This window comes from Notolepis coatsorum, assembly GCF_963971535.1.
Source record: "Notolepis coatsorum genome assembly, chromosome: 3".
NCBI classification, from domain to species: domain Eukaryota; kingdom Metazoa; phylum Chordata; class Actinopteri; order Aulopiformes; family Paralepididae; genus Notolepis; species Notolepis coatsorum.
In genome coordinates this window covers 105,001,703-105,029,168 of record NC_140167.1, presented here as the reverse complement: position 1 = coordinate 105,029,168, position 27,466 = coordinate 105,001,703, and the positions used below count along the sequence as shown (strand labels likewise).

The 27,466-nt window shown below is 45.4% G+C and overlaps 1 protein-coding gene across 1 annotated transcript in view; it reads right to left on the bottom strand.

Moving 5' to 3' along the window:
- cog3 (component of oligomeric golgi complex 3) overlaps positions 1 to 27,466 on the bottom strand; it is a 102,856-nt gene that overhangs the window by 11,559 nt on the left and 63,831 nt on the right. The window contains exons 14-19 of the mRNA XM_084309733.1: positions 17,779 to 17,884; positions 6,055 to 6,170; positions 3,685 to 3,774; positions 2,532 to 2,652; positions 2,034 to 2,122; positions 1,752 to 1,886 (exon numbers count right to left, since the gene is read on the bottom strand). Of these exons, the coding sequence (XP_084165859.1) occupies positions 1,752 to 1,886; positions 2,034 to 2,122; positions 2,532 to 2,652; positions 3,685 to 3,774; positions 6,055 to 6,170; positions 17,779 to 17,884 (657 nt within the window). The remainder of the gene's footprint in view (positions 1 to 1,751; positions 1,887 to 2,033; positions 2,123 to 2,531; positions 2,653 to 3,684; positions 3,775 to 6,054; positions 6,171 to 17,778; positions 17,885 to 27,466) is intronic.

Sequence of the window (27,466 nt, the reverse complement as noted above, 5' to 3'; positions counted from 1 at the left end):
CGGAAATGGGCAAACACGCTATTGGGCGCACATGTCACATGACCTGGCCAATCAGAGCGCCGGAAACGCGGATGCGTTGTAAAAAGGCTACACGCTACTAGGACCGCTACTGTTCCTAATTTATGCAAATTACATGTCGTCAGCTTGTGACTGCAACTTGTTCTTGTTCATGGACGACTCAGCCCTGCTGGTCTCTGACAAGAACAAGTTACAGGTTGAAAAAACCCTCAGCTCAGAACTCGGCAGAATCTGCACCTGGCTCGCTGATAACAAACTATCATTACACCTGGGTAAAACAGAGTCCATTCTCTTCGGATCAAATAACAAACTCAGCAAGACTGACGGCTTCTCAGTTACAGTGGGTGACAATATTGTCACAAGGAAAGATGAAATTACATACCTAGGTTCCATCCTAGAGGCAAATCTTTCCTGTGACAAAATGGCATCCAAGGTAATAAAAAAAGTCAACCAACGAACTAGATTCTTGTACCGGATCTCCTCTCTGGTAAACAAGAATACCCTGAAGACTCTGGCAGGAGCACTCATTCAAGGGTACTACGACTATGCTTGCACCTCATGGTACCAAAGCACCTCAAAGGCGCTAAAAACAAGATTACAAACATCACAAAACAAACTGGTCAGACTTCTACTTGACCTTACCCCTAGAACCCACCTCACCCCTGCCCATTTTGACTACCTAGGATGGCTTAGAGTAGACGACAGAGTACAGCAACTTGCAATGGGCCTGGTCTACAAGATACACTATAGGACTAAGGTACCCATGTACATGTCAAAATACTTCCCAAAGGTCAGTGAATACCACGACCACAACACAAGAGGAAGCTCAACGAATCATGTTAAACCCAGATTCGGCTCAAACAAGGGACTAAACACGTTTCGCAATTATGCCACATCAATGTGGAACGCCCTACCCACAGCTGTAAAGGAATGTCAATCACTACCCACATTCAAAACCGCTCTTAAAGAGCACCTACGGGAGGCTGCAATTCGAAACTGGCCACCGTAAATGTCCAAACCCCCCCCCACCCCCACCCCCTCCTAATAGTCAGCCTCCTCCCCACCGTATGTATATATTCTCTCCCCACCGTATGTATATTTCTCTCCCACCAACCCCCTCCTAATGTACAGTCCCCTCCCCATCATATGTATATACTCTGTCAGGATCTATGGGTAACAGTACTGTATATTTGCATATCGTATATGTCACAAATGTAACAGTACTATATACCTGTATGCCATGTATGTCCCTATGCCATAAATGTCATGATGTCATATATGTTGTGTATGTCATAAATGTCACTATGAATTGAAAATGGGGGAACCTGATGTAAACAAGACAAACGTTTGTATGTATTGAGCCGTACTGTATTGTACCCATTCTGCAATCTGTTAAATAAAGTTTTCATTCATTCATCATCATCAGCAGTAGTAGTAGTAGTAGCAGCAGCAGCAGCAGCAGGAAGAAGGATTATAAAGTACTACTACAGCTTCCTTAGGCTATTTACATTGCGGCTGAATGTGATGGAACTTAGAATGTGTTCCCTTTCACTCACACACACACATTGAATAAACAGCAATAGAATAGGATTGAATAGTAAACATGTTTTTTTACCATTGTAAAACATGGGGACCTTCTGTGATACATTTATTTAGAGAAGCAGCGAAGGTCAAGAACACCTCTCTGCTCGAGGCCACATGCTTCCCTATAGTCCCGTCCTCATGGTAGTTACCTTGGTGAGAAACTCCTCAAGGTTCCCCACAAAGATCTGGGTTTGTTGCTGAATGAACTGCTCACAGCTGGACTTCAGGTGCCGATCCACCTCCTTCTTAGAGTCTATGTAATGCTCCTTTATCTCTGGCGTTCCCTGGGGTCGGGGTTACAGAAAAACAAGGGGGCGGTATTATCGTTTGATAGAGCCAAGGCTCTATCAAAGGATAGGAACATGTACAATGTTTAGGGAAAAAAAAGAATGATATATATATATATATTTTTTTTTTATTGTTTTAAGTACCTCTAAGAGAAATTCAAGTATGGCGTTGTGACTGTTAAGTCGGAAGAATTTGGGAACGGCTTTGGGGTTGAGGATTTTGAAGGCAGCGTCTGGGGGGAAAAAAAACAACAGAAAAGCAGAGAGAGAGAGAGATTAGATCTTGACTGGCAAAGAATTAGAGTGCCCCCTAGTGTTAGAAAACATACATGACCTTGACTTGAGCAGAGGGCAATATGTGAGAGAGATCGAGAAAAGGAGAAAGAAAGAGAGCGAAAGAGAGCGAGAGAAAGAGAGTGAGAGAGGGGGGTGGGGGGACACGTCCACCCTCTTAGCCATCCTTTTATGTATATAATGGTGTTAGATTATGACTTTATTTCCACTTTGACTTTTGCCACTGGTGCATGTGATGGGCACAAGTTTCCTTAATGAGCAGGAGAATGTAATGACTGGCTTTATGGAGCTGAACAACACCCCCGCCCCGCCCCCCTCCCTCCCTCCCCCGACCTTTAATTAGCTCACCTCGAGTTCTCTTCAGGTCCAGCGAGATTTCTTTGATGGCGAAATCAGTATGGAAGGGTGCAATCTGCTCTCGCATTATCAGCAGGTGTTTGATCAGGAACAGTTGGCCGTCTACTTGTGTCTGTGGGAGGAGGAGAACCACACGGTTAGAGCCACTGCGGGCAGTCGCCCCACACAGGAGGGGATCTGCAGGCCAAGTGAGACACAAGAAAGAGCATGTAAAAAGCACAGGGCTTCCAGATGAGGGGGGTATGAGCCTAATAGCCGTTGATTAAAAAAGGGACACATTTGTTCCTATGTGAATGGGAGGGGGATATTTTATCGCTCCCTTTTTGTGGATAAAAGCGTTAAAGGAAAGAGGTCGTCGATGCGGGGAGGAAGTTACGTCCACCAGGATCCACGCGGCCGCATTCATTTGGAAGTGTGAGGTTGAAACGGGCCAGTTGCCACGGATACCGACAACAAATCTGAAGGTGAGAGAAAGCCGGTAAATAGAGGACGGTCCGCTGAGTGCGCTGTGGAGCGTTGATACAGCAGCCATTAAAATGAAGTGTCGATGACATCTCACCATGCTTTAGTCACTAACCTTCTAGCCTAAACAAGCTGAATAAAATGGGACCCCCCACCCCCTTTCTGACACAGACACTAATCCTGTAAACAGATGCAAAGAGAACACTGACGCTACCTGAAAAGATATGTTTTCACTGATGTTTTACAAAAGCAGAGCCCACACATTACGTTTAGCGACTATTCCAGGAGGCATATTCTAGGCTTATGTTTGCCTCATAATGCTTTTGACTTGGTTTACCTGTACGATGACATGCATATTCTAAAGCACTAAAAGTACAGCAAATATGTTTTGTAAACAAATTGAACTATCTCAAACTGTCCGAGGGAAGCGACAGTTGTGATTGGAGGGCGGGTCTGAGCCGGTAGGTCCATTGATTTCGACACCTCTGCTTTGGGAGGGTACTAGTCTGTCTAGGAGGCATTGCGACAGCACAGAGGGGGGGCGGGGCAAATTGTGCAGCAGGGTGAGAATACCAACCGGTAAGGCAGCAAAGGGACCATGTGTTTCATTAGCAAATTAATACATAAAAAAAAATGATTAAAATAAAAAGACATTGATGTTTTCTGAAATGACTGAGCCAACCTTGTTCTTAAGGATGATGTCGGAGGCTCTGAGCAGGGACTGGATGCAGGCGGATAAGGCTTCTTGAGATAAACCCTGGAAGACCGCTCTCTGGAAACACACCAAACACAGTCAGAGACACAGCCCCTTTCGCGACTGTGACGCACGCCAACATGGTTTGGCCGAGTGAATCCTCAAGTCACTTGCTACTCCATAGCAAACCAACCTAGATTTACCATGAAGGACTGGTTCTGCCCGAACCGTTGGTTATACAAGTATCACAGAGAAATTTCAAAGGTACTCACAGTTGCGCACAAGGGTTTCAGACAGAGAAACGTGATGGTTTGAAAGCTCGGCGTTGCTAATAAACATTTAAAATAATTTTTATAAACTGGTCAACACTGGTCAACACAGCTTTATTTCCGGCATTGGGTGCCTGATGCACATGCGCTGTGGGCGCACCAAGCATGTCACAAATGCAGAAGAAGAGAAGAAGCCATTTTGATGCAACGCTGCCTCTGTGATGTTTACACGTTTATAAAAAAATATTTTAAATGTTTATTAGCAACGCCGCGCTTTCAAACCATCACGTTTCTCTGTCCGAAACCCTCGTGCAACTGTGAGTACCTTTGAAATTTCTCTGTGATACTTGTATAACGAACGGTTCGGGCAGAACCAGTCCTTCATGGTAAATCTAGGTTGGTTTGCTATGGAGTAGAAAGTGACTGTGGATTCACTCGGCCAAACCACGTTGGCGTGCATCACAGTCACGAAAGGGGCTATCAGAGACACAGAGCAGAGGAGGGGAGAAGATGAGGAGGGGGGACATTAACCATATAGGAGAGAAATCAAGGAATCAGGAAAGGTGCATTTATTATTGTAATGAATGGAAGCAAAACAGGGAAGGAAGAGAGCAGACTGGGAGATGTATGTGTGTGTGCGTGCGTGCATGCGTGTGCGCGCGTATACAATAAGTGTGTTCACTTTCAATTCAGGAAGTCAATTTACTTTGAAATTCAAACAATGAAGAGCTTCCATCAGGAGGGTCGTCCTGCCTGACCTACTGACAAATCAAATCACTGAGACCGAATGTTCAGTCGTGAGCAAATAAAAAAAACAATTTCCGTTTACATTTGGAATTGAAGTTATATGAGCCCAACCCTGGTGTGTGTGTGTGTGTGTGTGTGTGTGTGTGTGTGTGTGTGTGTGTGTGTGTGTGTGTGTAAAAAAGGGGGGCTTATAAAGGACAGAAACCCAGTGAACAAATAATTTATAGGTCTTATCTCTCGTAGTATAATAACTATAGCAAATTACCAAAAAACATTGGTAGCTTGTTTTCACCGGCTATTACTATTACTAAATGGCACTGTATGGAAGATAACGGGAGGTGGGGCTGATTTTATCTTTTAAATTTTTTTTCCTTCTCATTGATTTTACAGACAACCCCTCATCTCGGGATTGGGGCTTTATGGTCTGTGTTGTCCAATGGAAAGGGCATGGAGTCTGGTTTGCTTCCCGCTGAAATCAATGTCCTCCTGGTACCTTTGAGGCCTTTTGGAGAAATCCAACCACACCGGATGGCATTGTGCCGTGTCATCACCAATCACAACAGCCATCTGAAGGAACGGCGTTTGTACGTATAACAATAACATTCTAGAAGGACCCGAGTGTATTTCCTGCTCCAATAGACTACTGCAACACTTCCGGTATTCTGAAATCATGGGAGAGAGAAAATTAATGAATGTGGATGAGCGCCTTGACATTAAGTGGTTGTAGCTACGGCTGTGGGGGTGCTGGAGACATGATCCATTAGACTTGTATACGCCTGAGTCTCCTGAACACGGAGAGACCAATCCCAAGTCGATCAGAACTTTCTCTGCCGAGTTATAGTCACTTTTTCAGCACCTACTCCCCATGCGCACGCACAGATTGCCCAAGTAGTCTCTCTGGATTGTCCAGAGATCTAGGTTTATCAATCTGCGCATGCAGAGTTCGGGAGTAGGTGCGGAAAAGTGACTATAGCTCGGCCGAGAAAGTGCCGATCGACTTGGGACTGGTATCTCCGTGTTCAGGAGACTCTTGCGTATAAAACTTTATTGGATCATGTCTCCAGCGCCCCCACAGCCGTAGCTACAACCACTTAATATCAAGGCTCTCATCCACATTCATTAATTTTCTCCCCCGGCTCTCTCTCCCATGATTTCAGAATACAGGAAGTGTTGCGGTGGTCTATGTTAACCCTTTCACTACCACACTACAGAAGGTTAACCCTTTAACTACCACACTACAGAGTGAAAGGGTTAACGCTCATGCAATAGTTGAGGGGAACTACATGTGGGTCCAAATTGTTCCTCAACAGGACCTCAGTCCAACACCTGGCGGGGGACTCACGTCGATGCACCTGTAGAGCTTGGACAGACAGACCAGCGTCCTCCTGACTGTGGGATACCACATCCCATGCAGGTCGGCAGGAGAGATGGACGTCTGCAGCCGTGACGCCTCCACCCCTGCGTTCAAAGGGCAAAGTCATTTTGGAGATAATAGTGCTGCAGATAGTTGGGAGAACTAACGGCTGGAGAACTTGAGAACTGCTAGGACTATGGTTACAGAATAATGAATATTCTATTACGATGGTTACACTCATCTATGATGAGTAGAAATGGGCTGTGAAAAGGGCATTTTCATAAACATTCTATTTTGGCCGCAGCATATTTCCTGTTGTAGGGTTTGCAAAAATGTTTTATTATTATTTTTGACCTTTATTTAATTTAACCAGGCATGTCAATTAACACTTTGAGTGCCACGGACACTTTATGTCGTTAGTTCATGCCGCCAGTTGAATGCCAGCAACGCTATATAGCGTTTGTTTGTAATTCTTTTTTATTAGCGATTTGAATTCATATTTCATCAATCGAGCCTCACGCTAGTGCTCCAAACTCTCTCTGAGCTCCATTGGGAAAATACCGCCCCCTATCGTCTCTCCCTGTGTAACTGCACCCCATTGGATTAGACTGGTGGGGGGGGGGGGGGGGGGGTGGTCCAGTTTCCTAATTTTACTTATCCGGCAAGCCATCTGAAGAGACCGAAGTGATTGCCGAGCCGGAAAACATGGAATACATATTTACAGTACCCAGCGCTGAATCAATAAACGCGATCGATATTTGGAATGGCGATCAGGAATTGGATTAATCTTTTTGGAGAACATCTGATATGAGGTGAGGAATCTATTTTACCAGTCTTGGGGTAATCGGATCGGTTTTCACCTATATATCAGCGTTTGCCCCATGTGTGTGTGTGTGTGTGTGTGTGCTCTGATCAGGAAATGAGAATAGATTTTTCAGATCGCTTCTCTAGTGTGCATAAGTACACATATTGTTGTGAAGGGCCAGATTAAACCGAATATATATATTTATTTATATATATATATTTAATTGTATTTGTATATTCTCTAATATTCCCTGATATCCCTTGTATATTCCTTGTACAATATGCATTGAATATCCATTCTAGCCTACTGAACATCCCATAATAGTCTCCATTCTACTATTGGTCGAGACCTTGGTGCCAGGCTGCCATACCCCTCAGACCCAGTTCAAACGTACCGCTCCACATGTACGAACAAGTCCTAGTTCCGCGTAGGAATCTGACTACCGCACCACTAATGGGACTATTTGTTCATAGTGCGTATATATACTGCGCTACTAAAGTAGGACTTTCTTTTCAGTCCAGTTTCTTACCCTCCAATAGAGTCACAGACGTAAAGCCTCCCCGCGACGCCACGTGTGGGAGTAAGGCCAAGTTCGCCTACCATCGGTATTGAGACATCGTGTATATTAATATTTGAATAGTCATATTTGGCACTATATCGTCGAGTTGGACGTAGTCTATTAAGCTAATAATAGTCTGTTAATATATAGTGCTTCGTGCGGTGAGAATACTACCGTAGTCAGTACCCCATCGTTTCGGGCAGAGAACTGGCTGCTTACCCAGGGTGGTTGACCCCACGTGAAGCTGCACCCGAGGAGCCCCAGAGCCGACGAGCGAGTGGACCTGTATACCGGATTATTCTACCGACGACAGCCCGCCTTCCCAGGCACGGATTATGCTTTGTATACTTTGATTATTCCATGGATAAAGACCCCCGACACTGCCGTGTGTTGGAACTCCCCCCCTCTGGAGAGGACGCAAGGTGAAGAGACGCTCTGCAAGACGAGGTCGCTTCACGTCTCTCCCCCGTGGACCGGAGAGAGCCGGCCCACAAAGAGTCCACCTGCTTTCATCTGTGGTCCAAGGATCGCCGGCGCATTGAACGGCACTACAGTGGGTTCACCTGGGATACCCTTGGCCGGATGAGGCAGCCGGATTCTACCCCCCCCCCCCTCCTACTCCTGTCGGCTTACAAGCGACCGGATTAACCCCCCCTAGTGTGTCCAGTATATAATCATTAAAGTATCATTGCTGTTATTCCTTAAACTATTCCAGGTCGTATATGTACCACCTGCGCCTTCAGAGATTGGACCTTCTCTATTGATATACCGACGAATACTCTTGCCATAAAAGTGCATACTAATTCCATTCATAAATGTGATTGATTTGATTAAGTGCTTGCTCTACACACCATCGCTGTGTAGAAATAAAGACCTATTTCTAATTCGTACATTTGTGTTGGATCCGTTTCATCTACGTGACAGTGTTCATCATAATATATTTATGCCGTGTACTGGGTGGCCGAATATTAAGTACAAAGGTAGTGGTAGTAAGTATCATATCTAGTAATACAGTCAGGGAATTGTACCCCTCAGTTACAATTGGTCCTTCGAGCCGGATGGTAATTAGTGTAATATTAATATAGTGTTATTAATATTGAAATGGCCTATGATGAACACTCCACGAAACGATCCTCCTAACCAACGCCCGCAGCGCGAACGACGGCTCCCTCAGTACTTAGAGGCCTACGCTGTCAGTCAACAACCTAGTCTTCTACTAACAGTAAACGCTGTAAAACTAGAAAGTAAAAGTATGTCTAACCCCAACGCCCAGACTACCCCGACCATAGAGGCCCCTACGGGCTCTAATGTAACTGACCAAGTTCACGGTGGGGACCAGTGGGAACCAGACATGACTTCACACCCCGCCAGTACTGAAGAAGTAGTCCCCGATGAGTCCCGGGAGGAATACAACGCTACCGAGAGAGAACTCGGCACGGAAGAAGACGGGGAGAGCACCGTGGAGATAGAGCTCCAAGGCTCCGCAAGGAGTACCCCGAGGGAAGGCTCCCCTATACAACCGCCTTCTCCCAGCGAGGCAGAGAGGACCCTACAGCAGGCCTTCCTCATCAGCCTGAACGCCGCTGCTGAACGCGACCGACTGCAGATCCAGCAGCGAAGCGAACACGAGCAGATACGTCTAGAAATAAGACGCATTCAGATGGAAGAGAATGTGGCCCGAGAACGAGCCGGTGCTCAACGGGACGCAGCGCGCGACAGACAGCAGTCGCAACTAATAGAACAGCTGATCAGACGGACAACACCCTCTCCCTCCGCCAGAGGCTCCAGGAACTCGTCTAGACACACCTCCAGGGCGGCATCCCCTAGCCGAGTAAACAACCCTGAACTTGACCAACAGACGAGGTCTATACCCCCCACAGACCACCTCCCCCCACCGGTCCAAGCGAGACCTAGCAACCGGGAAGGAGCAGCATATCCTGTGGAGAGGCTAAACCAGAGACTACAAGCACTGGATGACCTAACTGAAGACGAAGAGGAAGAGGAGGAGAACCACGCCCGAAGACAGCACAGTACTCTACCGGACCAGGCTATACTCCCGCGGAGCTGCGCTACAGACCCCCGACTCTATACACGGGTGAGCACGACGCACGACCCGCACCGAGGAACAGCACCTGGACAAGCGGGCCATGGTACACTGCCGGTACCAGCCCATACCAAGGAGCGGGAGGAGACTCGCCTAGGAGGCCTCTCCCCCAACGCTCGCCGATGTATCCACAGTCAGCGTCATACATTGGCACGCCTATGGTACCCGACTTCACCCAAGAGAACCGGGCCCAGTATACAGAACTCCGCATGTGTCTGGAGACCATGTTGGTGGATGTATTGGATGAACGCCACAAATACGCCATCCTACTGAAGCACTTAAAGGTGCCCCGCGCACATAATATAGCGCTCGCCTACGCGACTTCCACCACCCCATACACAGCAGCGCTGGTAGCATTGGACCAGAGGTATGGGCGCATATGGGATTACGTGATCCAGGAGATCCGACACATCGACCGCTTACCCCCAGCAATAGACAATCGAGCACTGGACGACCTGTCCATCAGAGTGCAGTCCCTGGTAGGGATGTTGGGAGCGCAAAGAGAGAAGGGGAGGCATGAACTTTACGCCAACTCAAATGTGGAAAGGATTCTGGAGAAGCTGCCGCCCGCTCGTCAGGAGCGCTTTAGGCGGCAGAGGGACCACAGAGACCCGAATGGCCCCGAACCGAACCTCCTCGATCTAGCAGACTTCCTGGCGAGAGAAGTCAGCAGCCTACGGCTAGATACATTCGGACGGAGCACCCCTGGCTCCAGAGAAGGAACCAGACGACTAAATGATGGAAGAAGATCGGTGACTGTGATGCACCAATCGGAGTCAGTACCGAGCAGCAGGAGCCACAGTACCCCCTCCAGAACGGAGAAGTGGAAGATAGTGTGCCCCTACTGTGAGAAAGAACACTGGCTAGCGCAATGTGACTCCTTCCCCAAGCTGAACGCGGAGGAAGCCAGTCAATGGATAAAGTCCAACAAGCGCTGCTTTCGCTGTGCGCGCTCACACATGGCAGCCGAATGCCGCTTAAAGAAAAGGTGCACCAAGTGCGATGGAGCCCATCTGGACATACTTCACGACAGTAACAGACGGCGCCCTTCACCCGCACCATCCAGCCGCAAAGCGAGCGTCATCGATCCCGCCAGCAGCAGTGGAGCCCGAGTACTCCTAAAAGTAGTGCGTGTGACACTAAGCTACCAGAATAAAGTCCTGGACACTTACGCCGTCCTCGATGACGGGTCAGAGAAGACCCTGCTGCTCGCCTCCGCTGCGGCCCAGCTAGGGCTGCGGGGAAGCGAAACCCAAATGACAATTCGGACAATAAGACGAGATTTGAAGACGATAAAGGGCGAGAATGTCTCATTCTCTATCGCAGCAAGCGGCCAGCCTGAGCGACGGTACCAGATTACAGACGCTTTCACCAGCCAAGAAATAGGACTGTCGCGGTACACATACCCCGTCGCCAAGCTGATGGAGAAATATGCACATCTGCGCAAGTTACCGATCCCGCTCATAGACAATGCTATGCCGACCCTGTTGATAGGCTCCGACCATGCAGACCTCATTGTCCCGATAGACCGGGTTCATACCGGACCCCGAGGCTGTCCTGCAGCAGTCGAGACCCGTTTGGGATGGACTCTCCAAGGCCCGCTCGCCAAATCTCTCAACCGAAGTACAGCCACTAGATGTCTCCACTCCCGAGTCACAGAGGGAGAAACCGCACTCCTGCAACACGTAGAGCGGCTATGGACCTTGGAACAAATGCCCTTTAAGAACGGAAAGAAAGACATTCGCTCTAAAGATGACATTTACGCCATTCACCTCCTCGAGACAGGGACCAAGAGAGTCCCGGTCAACGGCGTGTTGAGATACGCCACGCCACTCCTGCGGCGAGAAGGAATGCCTACTTTCCACGCCAAGACAGACGCCACAGAACGGTACCTGCTGAACACGGAGCGGCGCTTAGCCAAGAACCCCGCCCAAGAGAGTGTATACCGCGCTGAGATTGAGAAGCTCATCACAGCGGGACACGTCACAAAGATGGACATTAAAGAGGCTGACCAGACCACTGAATCGTGGTACGTGCCTCACCACAAGGTCCATCACAACGGTAAAGACCGCATAGTATTTAACTGCAGCTACCAGATCGGATCCCAAAATCTGAATAAAGAGTTACTGCCCGGTCCCACACTCGGCCCCTCCCTACTCGGCGTTCTACTCCGCTTCCGCCAGGAAAAGGTGGCCATCAGCGGGGACATTAAAGGAATGTTCCTGCAGGTGAGATTAGTAGAGGCGGACAAGCCCCTGTTACGGTTCCTATGGAGAGAGAAGCCAGGAGATGAGCACCCAGCCATCTACCAATGGGAAGTCCTCCCCTTCGGAACGACGTGCAGCCCCTGCTGTGCTACATTTGCACTACAGAAACATGTAGCAGAGGACCCAGCAGCGGACGAAGAGGTCCGACACAGCGTAAAGAACAGCTTCTACGTAGACAACTGTCTACAAAGCCTTTCAACCCAAGAAGAAGCCGAGGCTCTCCTGATTAAACTCCGCGCCTCATTGATCAAAGGCGGCTTTGATCTCAGGCAGTGGGCCAGCAGCGATCCGCAAGTACTGCGCAGCCTCTCCTCCGAGGACAAGGCAGCCAGCAGCGAGACCTGGATGGCTACAATCCCGGGAGAAGCCCAGGAGATGACCCTGGGATTGGTGTGGCGATTCAAAACAGATTCGCTTCACTACAGACACAAGCCCCTGACTACAGAGCAGGGAAGGCCGGCGGCGGCGCCGACCACCAGACGGAGTGTGTACACAACACTCGCCCGACAATATGACCCGCTAGGATGTATTCTACCGTACACCACCAGGGCAAAAATGATTGTACGAGCATTGTGGGACAAGGACCAGGGCTGGGACGACCCCATTCCCGCACATCTTGCATCCACCTGGAGAGAGTGGGAGATGGAGCTCCACTCACTCCCAGGCGTTAATATGCGCCGAAGCTACTTCCCACCCACGGTGAGGCCAGAGACATGTAAAATGGACTTACACGTCTTCAGTGACGCCTCAGAGGTCGCATACGGATCAGTAGCCTACTTGCGGGCCCAAGAGAAGGGGGGAGAGATCTACACAGCATTTGTCCTCGCCCGCTCGAGAATAGCCCCACGCAAGCAACAATCTATCCCACGTCTAGAGCTCTGCGCAGCCCTAGCCGGAGCGCACCTAGCCACGCTCATCCAACGTGAGCTCACCATACCGGTGTGTAGAACAATCCTGTGGTCAGATTCCACGACGGTACTCGCCTGGATCAAATCGGACTCATGCAAGTACAAAGTCTTCGTGGGAGTCAGAGTCACCGAGATTCAAGACTTAACCGAAGAGTTAACCGGAGAAACAGAGTGGCGCTACGTTGATACAAAACAGAACCCAGCTGACGTCATCACCCGGGGGATGCCCCTGGATGACCTCACCCGTCGCAATGTCTACAGTGACGGCCCCGCATTCCTAAGACTCCCGGAAGGACAGTGGCCCATGCCTATCCCGAGGGAAGCAAGTCCAGAGGAGGTGGAAAATAAGAAGTCTGTGTTCTGTGGATTGAGCACCGTAGCCTCCACCGACCCTAACATAGACGATTGCACGTCCATAGAGAGTGCACAACAAAGAACATTCCTGCGGTACCACCCGGAGTGCAAGTCCCCCGCTGATATGTCAGCAGCTAACTACGAGGAAGCAGAATTGCTTCTACTGCAGCGAGCCCAGAGAAACTCGTTCCCCGATGAATTGGCCTGTCTACAGGGAGGAAAGCCCGTCCCATCCGACAGCAGATTAATTCATCTAGCCCCCGAGAGCGACGCTCATACCCTCATCAGAGTGGGTGGTCGCCTACGCAGAGCCCCCAATCTACCGGATGACATTAAATACCCGATCGTATTGAACAGCCGACACAAGGTCACAGAGCTGATTATAAAGAAATACGATGAGGATGTACATCACGCAGGAGCAGAAAGAGTCTTCGCGGAAATCAGACGTCGTTACTGGATCCTACAAGGAAGAGAGGCGGTACGACGCTTCCAGCGAACATGTCTAGACTGCCGCAAGTGGCGCGCGCAGCCCAGCATACCAAGGATGGCTGACCTTCCTCCATGTCGCCTCCGAATCGGTGACAAGCCATTCCACTCAACGGGTATGGACTGCTTTGGCCCGCTGCACATAAAGAAAGGAAGAGGAACCGAGAAGCGGTGGGGTATTGTATTCAAATGCATGACCACCAGAGCGATACACATCGAGCTTCTCCCGACCATGAGCACAGACTCATTCCTTATGGCCTTCCGTAGATTCACATCACGGAAAGGAAGACCGTCTACCCTATTGTCCGATCATGGGACAAACTTCAAAGGCGGCGAAAGAGAGCTGAGAGAGAGCTTCCAAGCTATGGGCCCAGAACTTAAGACCCACCTCGCTCCAGCACAGGTTGATTTCCAATTCAACCCCCCAAACGCACCCCACTTCGGTGGCACTTGGGAACGAGAAGTGCGCTCCATAAAGACAGCCCTGTACGCAGTACTTGGGGCCCAGACTGTGGCGGAAGAAGTCCTAATGACAGTCCTCACGGAGATTGAGGGAGTACTTAACTCGAAGCCCCTCGGATATGTCTCCAGTGATGTGGCGGATATCGACCCAGTTACCCCCAACACACTCCTGATGGGGCGGCTAGATCCTGCATTACTCCAGACAATGTACCGGCCTGAAGAAGCGAACGGCCGACGAATGTGGAGGTACAGCCAAGTATTAGCCGACAAGTTTTGGAACAGTTTCCTACTGCACTACCTACCGTCTCTACAGACCCGCCAGAAGTGGGTAAAGGAGAGAGACAATTTGACAGAAGGAACAGTCGTCATGATTATTGATCAATCACTGCCCAGAGCTATGTGGCCGGCCGGCCGCGTAAGCAAAGTGATCACCGGTGCCGACGGCAAGGTCCGAGCAGCTGAAGTGCTCGTCCAGGGTCGCACTTACACCCGTCCCGTGGCGAGGCTCATAGAACTGCCTCGACTCCCAGACACAATCGATGATGACCATGACCCTACAACCCTATGACTTTGTGAAGTTGACTGACCCCTACAGCAAACCCTTATGTAAATAGACAACGCGATTAATCTGTCTCTGTTTAACTGATTAGGTCTGGGACCAATCAGGGGGTGGCTGTTGTGAAGGGCCAGATTAAACCGAATATATATATTTATTTATATATATATATTTAATTGTATTTGTATATTCTCTAATATTCCCTGATATCCCTTGTATATTCCTTGTACAATATGCATTGAATATCCATTCTAGCCTACTGAACATCCCATAATAGTCTCCATTCTACTATTGGTCGAGACCTTGGTGCCAGGCTGCCATACCCCTCAGACCCAGTTCAAACGTACCGCTCCACATGTACGAACAAGTCCTAGTTCCGCGTAGGAATCTGACTACCGCACCACTAATGGGACTATTTGTTCATAGTGCGTATATATACTGCGCTACTAAAGTAGGACTTTCTTTTCAGTCCAGTTTCTTACCCTCCAATAGAGTCACAGACGTAAAGCCTCCCCGCGACGCCACGTGTGGGAGTAAGGCCAAGTTCGCCTACCATCGGTATTGAGACATCGTGTATATTAATATTTGAATAGTCATATTTGGCACTATATCGTCGAGTTGGACGTAGTCTATTAAGCTAATAATAGTCTGTTAATATATAGTGCTTCGTGCGGTGAGAATACTACCGTAGTCAGTACCCCATCGTTTCGGGCAGAGAACTGGCTGCTTACCCAGGGTGGTTGACCCCACGTGAAGCTGCACCCGAGGAGCCCCAGAGCCGACGAGCGAGTGGACCTGTATACCGGATTATTCTACCGACGACAGCCCGCCTTCCCAGGCACGGATTATGCTTTGTATACTTTGATTATTCCATGGATAAAGACCCCCGACACTGCCGTGTGTTGGAACCCCCCCCCCCTGGAGAGGACGCAAGGTGAGGAGACGCTCTGCAAGACGAGGTCGCTTCACGTCTCTCCCCCGTGGACCGGAGAGAGCCGACCCACAAAGACTCCACCTGCTTTCATCTGTGGTCCAAGGATCGCCGGCGCATTGAACGGCACTACAGTGGGTTCACCTGGGATACCCTTGGCCGGATGAGGCAGCCGGATTCTACCCCCCCCCCCCTCCTACTCCTGTCGGCTTACAAGCGACCGGATTAACCCCCCCTAGTGTGTCCAGTATATAATCATTAAAGTATCATTGCTGTTATTCCTTAAACTATTCCAGGTCGTATATGTACCACCTGCGCCTTCAGAGATTGGACCTTCTCTATTGATATACCGACGAATACTCTTGCCATAAAAGTGCATACTAATTCCATTCATAAATGTGATTGATTTGATTAAGTGCTTGCTCTACACACCATCGCTGTGTAGAAATAAAGACCTATTTCTAATTCGTACATTTGTGTTGGATCCGTTTCATCTACGTGACAGTGTTCATCATAATATATTTATGCCGTGTACTGGGTGGCCGAATATTAAGTACAAAGGTAGTGGTAGTAAGTATCATATCTAGTAATACAGTCAGGGAATTGTACCCCTCAGTTACACATATACTATCGATAATCTAGCGTTTATTTGAAAACGATTCAATAGGCCGAAAAATTACATCGTTTTTAGTGTATTCCAGAATATTCCAGTAAATGCCGTTTATCACGGAAAAGTTATATTTTCCTGAAACGTTCAAGAAAACAAGGGCTTTTCAAAATGCTATAAAACGGAAATGAACCGATTAAAAAACAATCCGTTTCGACAATGTTGACTGCAAACAAGTCATTGATAAGCGACGGGCAGATTGGACACATAATTTAAGACATAGATTATGCGTTCACAACGCTATCATTGAAGTGGGTGCTGGCATTCAACGGGGGTAAGGCGCACCGCATGGCTGGTAATCAAAGTGTTAAGAACAAATTCTTATTTACAACGATGGCTAGTGGTGAGAGGACAAAAGGGCCTCTCAAAAGGATATATATATATATATATATATATAAAACTAAATTCAATCCAGATAAGACTATTGGACACAGATGAAACACACATCACAGAGGTAAGGGAAATAATTAAAACACACAGCAAACAAACAATCAAATAAAATGACAAGGAATCAAAGACATGAAACGGAACAGACAATTTACACACCAGTTAAAAGGTTGGGTGACAGTTGCAGGTGTGTGCAAACAACTCTGCGATAGAGTCCCTAAAAGTAGTGAGGGGGTTTGTCCATTTTCAAAGTATTTTTTGCATCTCTCATTTTAACTGCTGGGAGCAGCAAATTGGAAGGAGCCATGGCATAGAGCGACTGGCGGGGAATACACTGGGGGCCCAATCTGTTTCCCTAGCAACAGAATTATTTTTAAAAGGTCTATACCAGGCCAAGATGAGACCATGAGCCATGCCATGATTGGCCGATCATCACATCCTCGACCATACAGAATAGGCGCTATCTGACCGGCAGTCTTTGACAGCAACTTCCACTTGCTCTTCCCAACCTCACCTCTTTGATTTAGTTCCCGTTGTGCTTTGGATCATTTTGTAAAGTTAGTTTGGGAGCCATAGGAGTGGATTTTCCCCTTGTTTTCTCTTGTGTTTGAAATAGGTAAGGAGTCAGGCATAGGTCCCTGTATTTTTTTTTTTTCATTGTTGTATTTCTTAGTTTAGTTAAGATTATTTAAAAAGTAAAAATTGTTTGTTTGTTATGTTGGCCTTGGCCGACTACGAAGCTTCCTTTGGCATTACTTTGTTATAATATACTTTTTTTTAGACAGTGATATCAGAAATCAAAGCACCCAGATTTCCTGACACATAAAAGGATGGCATATCTCTTAATTGAGGAGGGGGGAGGGTAGATAATACCTCAGTTATTTTGTCCAATTACAAATTGATGATCAAAGTCTATATGACTTAATACCAGTAATGGATTGGATCAGCACTTGGTATTAACTGGTAATTACAGTTTAGTACTCCACATGCGTGTGTGAGAATCGGCGCAATATCTCACAAACTACATATATCAGCCTGTGCTTTGGCGCAGAAAGTTACAGAGGCACAAGAATAAGTGTGTTGGAATATGTTTCACATCAGGCAAAAGGAAGAATTTTTGGGGAATCATATTGTTTCTAGTTGTGATACCCAATGGGATTAGTGAAATACTACAAAATGAGAAAACAGAAATCACAATACTGCTCTACAAGTGTGGAAGCACTGACCAGGATTGCTGTTTCTCCTGGCGTCTAGATCTTCTAGCTGTACATCAGAGAACGACGATTCTTGCAACATCTTCTTCTGCTCCTCCTTGAGGCTCTGAGCAATCCTCTGTTAGCAAAAGGAACCGAAACAGCATCATTTTAAAGCAGCACCAGTCTATATAATCAGACGGACCACTGCGGTAGTTCTGAATGGAGCATTTCACAACACTAAAGATGGCGGCAACCATTTGCAAAAAAAGTTATGAAATCATATGGCATTATTAGAAGGATTTCTTCTCTTGTGAATCGCTCCTGTCTTTTGACACTTTATTACAGTTTGATATACCCATATTTATCGTATTGTAATATTATTTGGGCCAGTACTTTTCCTACTTCTCTCCATAAACTTTTTATATTGCAAAAGAAATTCATAAGGCTTGCCACTACTTCTAATCACCTTGAACCATCTGCTCCTCTTTTTAAGCAACTTAAAATACTATCAATCTTTGATATTAATACCAGATATGTATTTTTATGTTTAACTGCACTTTTAATTTAGATTGATTTCCTATTGTTTTCCATATATTTTTTCATATCAAACTCCAGTATTCATTCATATCCAACAAGGCAATCAAACAATATTCATCGTAATTTCTTCCGCACAACATTAGGTCAGTTCAGTATAAGATTTAGAGGTCCTACTATTTGGAATTCAAAACCCTCCATAATAAAAATGTGCTCATCTATTTCATCACTCAAATCCAAGCTTAAATATACATTGTTAAATGAATAGCTTCAATCTCATAAAACCATTAATGTCACTTTGTTTTACAGTTTCATGTTAATTAGTTTAGACTAATTATTAACCCTTTAATCGCCGTTGACGCTTTTCAGCGTCATTCCCCGCCATGCTTATTCTGCCGATGACGCTGTACGCTGACGCTGTATTCATTGATATCAATATTTCAAAAATCTGTGATCGAAATCATATTTCTCCCCCGGAGACATTATATGTACTGGTGAGCCCATGTCAACTATCTAACGGTTCAAGAGCGCCATCTGGTGGCCGATCGGCAGATCGCCCAGGACATAAACAGGGAAGTGGACGCTGGTGCTCATTTCAATTTGGTCCGATCACTCGCTATAGGTCCCGGGACTCGAGCTCGACACAATGGATATCGATCCGTTGCCAATAACTCGATAAACAACATGATTTGGACGTATATACTATTATACAACCTGGAAATGGATCGGGTATTTCTATATCCCATAATAGAAAAAAATCTGTTCCACGCTCATCTCCCAACGGCGCGAGGAAGCTACGGTGAGTTTCAGCGTTATTTTGTAATGTCTTCTATACTAACTGCTCCAATGATAATATCACCCACACTAGATGAATGATATAACGTTGCCCACGGAATTATAAACGACCCCCCCCCATCCGGTCATCATCAGATCATACGTAGATCATTCTAGAAGTACGTCCATTTGAATTTTTTTATCTCGCGCCGATTGCTATCAAACTTTATACAATCATCAATATAATGCATTTGGGGCTATAAATCACGTTCTGGAGAAAGCTGCAGAAAACGATAGAAACATACTTATACTTTAGACCGTATTTTAGTATGAATATGTGAATGAAAAAGTATAACGTTGCTACACCCTGAACAATAGATATAGGACTTTGAATGGGCCATGGTAATGTCAATTTAGCAATACAATTTAAAAAGTTATAGCCCTGCAAAGAAGGGGAACTTCTCCATGTTAAATAGGGCTGGCGAGGGATGGTAAATTATGATTTAACCCCGGCGATCAAAGGGTTAATGTTGTTTTTGTTATTATTATTATTGTGATTATTATTGTTATTATTATTCTATTATGAAAATTGTTTTATGAACTTATTTCACTTTACTTTTGTTTTTGTGTTTTCTTTTTATCCAATGATTTAATGAGTTGAGGCTCCATATAGGCCCATGGGTCTCTTGCCTCTACTCGGCACCTTTATACACTTTTACTGTATTCCTGAAATGGTGCGAAATAAATAAATAAATAAATAAAACAATGAAATGATTTGCTACAAAACAAACATATTCAAAGAAAATACATTCAAAAGTGATGTGATTTTATGTTGAATACATATATAATTTACTGCATCTAGGAGGTGAAATGTGAGATTAAAATGAATCACAATCTCTGCTAAAAGGCTAAATACTACTAAATACTAGTATTCTGCTAAATACTACTGTCTATAGTGTTTGTAATGAGTCGTATGCTCATTGTTTATACTGTACAATACTGTTCACAGTTCACATTGTGTATATACTATAGCTTTTTCATATATTCCATATTCTATAATTATTCCATATATACTCATACTATTTAAACCACTGGTTACATTCTCTATAATGAATTCATATTTATACTACTGTCTATAGTGTGTATATGCTACTCACTCTGCTCATACTGTATATCTTTACTATTAATACTGTATACATATGTACAATACTGCTTCTTTGTGCTCTGGTTAAATGCTAAACTGCATGTAGTTGTACTCTGTACTTGTACTCTGCAATGACAATAAAGTTGAATCTAATCTAATTGCACAGTGAGTGATTGCCATGGTAACTAAGGACTCTGGCAGATGGCACATGTGTAAAGGCAGGTCTAAATGGAAATAATGCATTTTTCTACCACAAAATTGTCCTTTTTGACCAAATGAATCATTCTGTGTCGTTAGTAATTTACGACTTAAATATGGATGACTCCCCATTCAAAGAGACAGGACTCAGGTATTGTGGAAAACTATTATCTGCAAGCCATGTCGAGCGAGAGAGGTTGCCAGATGCACGCAGCCGAGTAATTTTCCAGTGGCTATCCGTATGACAAAACAACAAGCCAGCGGTGGAAGGACATTCAAATTCCATAACGGAGTACCTATGTACAGGGTTTAAACCTTTCACTACCAAATGGTTAACCCTTTCCCTGCAACAATACAGAAGGTTAACCCTTTCACTGCCGCACGACAAAGGGTTAACCCTTTCACTACCACACTACAGAAGGTTAACCCTGAATTTCCCCAAGGGGATCAATACAGGAATATCTTATCTTATCATTCACTACCACACTACAGACAGTGTGGTAGTGAAAGGTTAACCTTCTGTAGTGTGGTAGTGAAAGGGTTAAGCCGGTGCAGGTGTTTCACTCTCATTTGTGACTAAAATAAATGTGCATGAACCAGACAAATTATTTAGGAGCACATGTGTGAGTAAAGATTATATCCTACAAACTGACAGTTCAATGACTTAATCTAACAATAGCTCATGGAGCCGCTCATATCGGAGCACTCGGAGATAGTTAGTGGAGATAGTTAATAGGATGCACTCCAGCTCAAACAGTTCTAGTAGGATTCAAGCATCTACCTCGTTGGGGGAACCAATGACACTTGTTGCCACGGATACATCAGTGGGTGGGAAGTTGAATACAATACTAACATTTTTGCAACAGATTTTTTGGCAGTGGTACTAACCCCAGTGGTACTAACAACAGTGGTACTAACAACAGTGGTACTAACAACAGTGGTACTAACAACAGTGGTACTAACAACAGTGGTACTAACAACAGTGGTACTACCAACAGTGGTACTAACAACAGTGGTACTAACAACAGTGGTACTAACAGTGGTACTAACAACAGTGGTACTAACAACAGTGGTACTAACACCAGTGGTACTAACAACAGTGGTACTAACCCCAGTGGTACTAACAACAGTGGTACTAACAAGAGTGGTATTAACAACAGTGGTACTAACCCCAGTGGTACTAACAACAGTGGTACTAACACCAGTGGTACTAACACCAGTGGTACCACAGTGGTACTAACACCAGTGGTACTAACACCAGTGGTACTAACACCAGTGGTACTAACACCAGTGGTACTAACACCAGTGGTACTATCACCAGTGGTACTAACACCAGTGGCACTAACACCAGTGGTACTAACACCAGTGGCACTAACCACAGTGTACTATTGGTACTAACACCAGTGGTACTAACACCAGTGGTACTAACACCAGTGGTACTAACACCAGTGGCACTAACCACAGTGTACCAGTGGTACTAACACCAGTGGTACTATCACCAGTGGTACTAACACCAGTGGTACTAACACCAGTGGTACTAACACCAGTGGTACTAACACCAGTGGTACTAACACCAGTGGTACTAACACCAGTGGTACTAACCCCAGTGGTACTAACACCAGTGGCACTAACACCAGTGGTACTAACACCAGTGGTACTAACACCAGTGGTACCACAGTGGTACTAACACCAGTGGTACTAACACCAGTGGTACTAACACCAGTGGTACTAACACCAGTGGTACTAACACCAGTGGTACTATTGGTACTAACACCAGTGGTACTAACACCAGTGGTACTAACACCAGTGGCACTAACCACAGTGGTACTAAACCAGTGGCACTAACCACAGTGGCACTAACCACAGTGGTACTAACAACAGTGGTACTAACACCAGTGGTACTAACACCAGTGGCACTAACCACAGTGGTACTAACAACAGTGGTACTAACACCAGTGGCACTAACCACAGTGGTACTAACACCAGTGGTACTAACACCAGTGGTACTAACACCAGTGGTACTAACACCAGTGTACTATTGGTACTAACACCAGTGGTACTAACAACAGTGGTACTAACACCAGTGGTACTAACAACAGTGGTACTAACACCAGTGGTACTAACACCAGTGGTACTAACAACAGTGGTACTAACACCAGTGGTACTAACACCAGTGGTACTAACACCAGTGGTACTAACACCAGTGGCACTAACCACAGTGGTACTAACACCAGTGGCACTAACCACAGTGGTACTAACACCAGTGGGACTAACACCAGTGGGACTAACACCAGTGGTACTAACACCAGTGGGACTAACACCAGTGGTACTAACACCAGTGGCACTAACCACAGTGGTACTAACACCAGTGGCACTAACCACAGTGGTACTAACCCAGGTGTGACTAGGCTCCAGTTTTTAAACAGGTCTTTCAAAAGATGTTGTCTGATACATTATCCAGTAGTGATAATACATTCAAACTTAATTTCCCATTAGTTAGTAACTCAATGGACGCCACGCAGTTGAGCATCATTTTTACTTACCACGCCAAGTTCTAAGAGATAGGAATAAGTGGCAGTGTTTGCAGGGCTATAACTATATTCTATATTATAGCTATGGATAAAATACTATGGCCTATTTGACATCGACTATCGTTCAATATGTGAAAAAGAAAAAAAATGTCATCCATACATTCCCGTTTTATACCGTGGTAAATATGAGTAGTTTTAGAGTGATCCTGTCTAATCGCAGAAAATGACGCTATGCAGCAATACGTGCATTTCACTAAAAGCGTTGCCGTTTCTCGCCTGTACACGCTACTATTTCGAAATCAAATCTATATTATCGGTATTATGTTTCATCATGAATGCATGAAAGGGTGGGGGGGGGGGTCGTTTTTTGATGCTTTGATCGTCACCAACTGCATACATTGTGAAGTAACGTTACACACATATGTTGTGATCGAGGTGAAGTCATGTTTGGATCACAGCAGGATTGATATATCAATTCACTAGGATGTACCCCAAAAAGAATATTCCAATTATCTGATCGCGAGTCCCAGTATTGGTGTCGATCGTGTCGCCAACATAATCCGCCACACATCATGCATCAGGAGCATTTCACGCTTCTCAATCTGATCGGGACAACCGCTCCACCTGCCCGACAAAGAAAAGTCAGACCGGAGACATTTGATCGACGCACAGGCCAAGATATAATGTTTCAAAGGGTGCTCGATACTGCCACCTGGGTGGATGCGGCCGGTATTGCACTTTGGCATTCTCAGGATGATTCCCCATGTTAACCCCGAGTCCGTGTGCCTGTAATGAATGGGAATATCGAATAAAAGAAATAACGATGAAAACCCGACTATACTCGGGTTTTCAAGGGGTCCTGGTGCTCAACGCATGGCGAGATAACCCGACTATCATCGGGTCTGGCGTCCAAAGAGTTAACCACTGACCTATAAGACTGAGTCCCCTCCCTCTTCTCTCCCTTCTGAACAAACTACCAATTGATCTCAGGTCATGCCTGTTTTCACTGTGAAAGATAATCCCACTGAATTGTAAGTCCAAGGTTTATCTCCTGCCAACCCTGGCTTCACCCACTAATATAGCCTTCTTTTGTACAGTAAAATGGAATCTCTCTCTCTCGCTTCTTCAAAGCAACTAGAAACTCCCTTTGTGTCCATTTGTTTGCAGCTTTGGAAGATAAACCGTCAAGGCTGAAGTAATTAAACATTGCTTACATCCCCAATCATCAATTTCATCATCAATTTTGCCCACATGGAAAGTTATTGACTTTGAGGAAATGTTGGGGCTCAACATTAGCTCTAATTAGGCATGTAAAAAAAGTGGATTATAAAATGTCACCAGCAGTGAACCAAAAAAAAACACACATTGATATTCTGTTTTCAACCATTTTAAAAAGGTAACCACTAGGACTGGGCAATTAACTTCTCACGATCAAGAAAATAAGATGATCAAGATAAAACTATTATTGTGCCACATGCCGTGTTGCTCTAATTTTCTCAATAATTGTGATTTCAATATCAATCTAAATAATTGTGATTATGATGTTTGCCATAATCATGCAGCCCTAGTAACCACACATTCCTTCCGTCATACACTCTTTCAAGGGCATTTTCAGTTGCTAGGCAACAACATTGTTGAACAAGGTCCACTCTGCATGGTTAACACAAACACAGCTGACGATCAGATGATACAAGGCAAACTTCATAAATTCAATGTAATGACAAGAGAATCAGCAGAGAATCGGTCACGAGAAAAGGTTGCTCAAAACGAAAATTGCTCACAATGCACAAATCAATAAGCTTGTCTCCGTCTAATCACTAAGGCACGAGTAGATATGACTTTGATGTGGAGTTTATAGAAACAGCAGCCGATTACAGTAGGAAAGCCCTGCTAATAAGACTACTTTGTTCCGTAATAGCTCTTTAATATGTTGTTGTTGACAGGAAAGGGTAATTGATTTATGCCAGTGTAATCGTTCAGCGTGATGAGCTATGTTGCACTCTAGTCTTCTGATAACGTTACTGGCCCTTTAAGAGTTTCTCCGTCGAACGTGTGCACAAGCTGTTCTCTGTGCTGCTGCCTGACGGTGCGGCTGCTGCAGCAGTAAGATCTGTCCCTTTGAGGAAAGTGTGCGTAAATGACACGCGAGTACGGTACCTATGTTTAGTCCTGCCTAATTCATCCCTTCAGCTTACTCTACCTTTACAGTATGTTCACATTGTTCTATTCCTGTCGACGCTGTTTCTCTCTGTTCTCGAGAGGCTGCGCCGTTAGCTTAGCCGCAGGTTAGCAGCCTATGCTGCCTGCTAGTGATGCTGCATGGTTAGCTTAGCCGCACGTGAGCTAGCCTAGGCTATATAACTCACTCACTACTTCTAGTGAATAGAATGTATCTTTACACCCGGTTTACAGTCCGCCTACCTATATATTGTTTACATGCACTGCATGAGTAATCCCCCTGCATAGGCTATGTAGGTTATATCTAATAACTCCGGTTAAGTGAATGTCTTGGCTACTAGTTGCACTGTATTGCTAATGAATATTATTGCAGCTATAGACCACATGTTTATGACATTATGTTTATGTGCGCCACTACTGTGTTAACTAATGTATACTGTATTGTATTCCTTTGTGTTTACTAATGTATACTGTATTGTATTCCCTTGTAGACAACCACACACACCTTTTGTTCCCAAATACAACCAGTAACTGCAGCACGCCTCTGTGTGATTCTTTAATCGGAGTTACAACGCCATAGTGTGCGCCAGCTCTATCAAACGCAACCCGTGGAGGCCCTAGCCCTCCGTTTCAGTATTCTATCAAATTATTGATTAGATGTCATTTATAACAAATGATGGCATGCAGGCAATCTTGTGCATTACTCTTTTAAATTGAACCCCCCACATTAACACTTTCAGTGCCAAAAACGACTTAACCCTTTGGCTGCCAGGAAACGTGTTTAGACGTCATTGCCGGCCATGCTCAAGTTGCCGGAGGACGCTGTACAGCGTCCTTATATCAATATTTCAAAAATCTGCGATCGGATTCATATGTCCCCTCCGCTGGCCTGAGATCCACCAGGAGGACCCACTGAGCTCTCTGGCGGTTCAGGAGCGCCATCTGGTGGCCGATCGGCGCAATCGCTTAAACAGGAAGTGGCATAGAGGTTGTGCTGGACGTCCGTATTACTTCCGGGCACTCGCTATAGGTCCCGGCATTCTAGCTCGTCACAATACACAGTGATCGATTGCCAATAACTCGATAAACAACATGATTTGGACGTATATACCATTATACAAGCTGGAGATGGACCGGGTAAATCTACATCCCATAATGATAAGATTTCTACTCTACGATGATCGCCCAACGGCGCGCGGAGACTGGGGTGAGTTTTAGCGTGTAACGTTACCGTCTTCGATACTAACTGCTATTATCAACATTTGACCCACATTAGATGATTGGTATAGCGCTGCCCACGGAATTATAAACGGCCCCTAGCCCATCCGGTCAACATCAGATGACGTGTAGTAACTTCTAGAAGTACGTCTAGTTGGAATTTTTTATATCGCGCTGATTGCCATAAAACTGTATTGCATCATCAATATAATGCATTTGGGGCTATAGATCACGTTCTGGAGAAAGCTGCAGAAAGAGATGAAAACATACTTATACATTAGACCATACTTTACTATGAATATGTGAATGAAAAAGTTTAACGTTGCTACACAATGAACAATACATATAGGACTTTGAATGGGCCCTAATAATGGCAATGTAGCAATAGAATTTAAAAAGTTATAGCCATGCAAAGAAGGGGTACTTCTCCATAGACAAATAGAGCCGGCAACCTATGGTATATCATGAATTTAACCCAAGGCAACCAAAGTGTTAAGATGTTTTTATTAATTATCCACCCAGGGAGCCTGTTGTTACCATAGGGAATGAGTCTGAGGTCGCCAAAGTGCAATACCGGCCGCATCCAGCTAGACGGCGGTATCAAGTACCCTTTAAAACCTTGTAGCTTGGCCTGTGCGTCGATCTAATGGGTCCGGTCATTTTTATTTATTTTTTTGCTCAAGCTGAGCGGTTATAATGGTTGGATTGAGACGAATCAAATGCTCCCGACACATGATGTGTGGTGGATTATGTTGGCGACACGATGGACATCAATACCTGGAACCGCGATCAGATAATTGGAATATTCTTTTTGGGGTACATGCTAGTCAAGGTAAGGGCTATATGATATCAATCTTGCGTTGATCCAAGCATGTCTTCACCTCGATCTGAACGTGTGTGTGTAACATTAGTCCACAACGTATGCCGTTGGTGGCGATCAAAGCATCAAAAACTACCCCCCCCCCCTTTCATGCATTCATGATGAAACATAATACCTATGATATAGATTTGATTTGAGAATAATAGCGGGTCCAGGCAAGAAACGGCAACGGTTATAGTATAATACAGGAATAAGGCTATTCCTCAGCATTTCAGGAATTACCCCAGACCGATCTAAAAACATACTTATATTCACCACGGT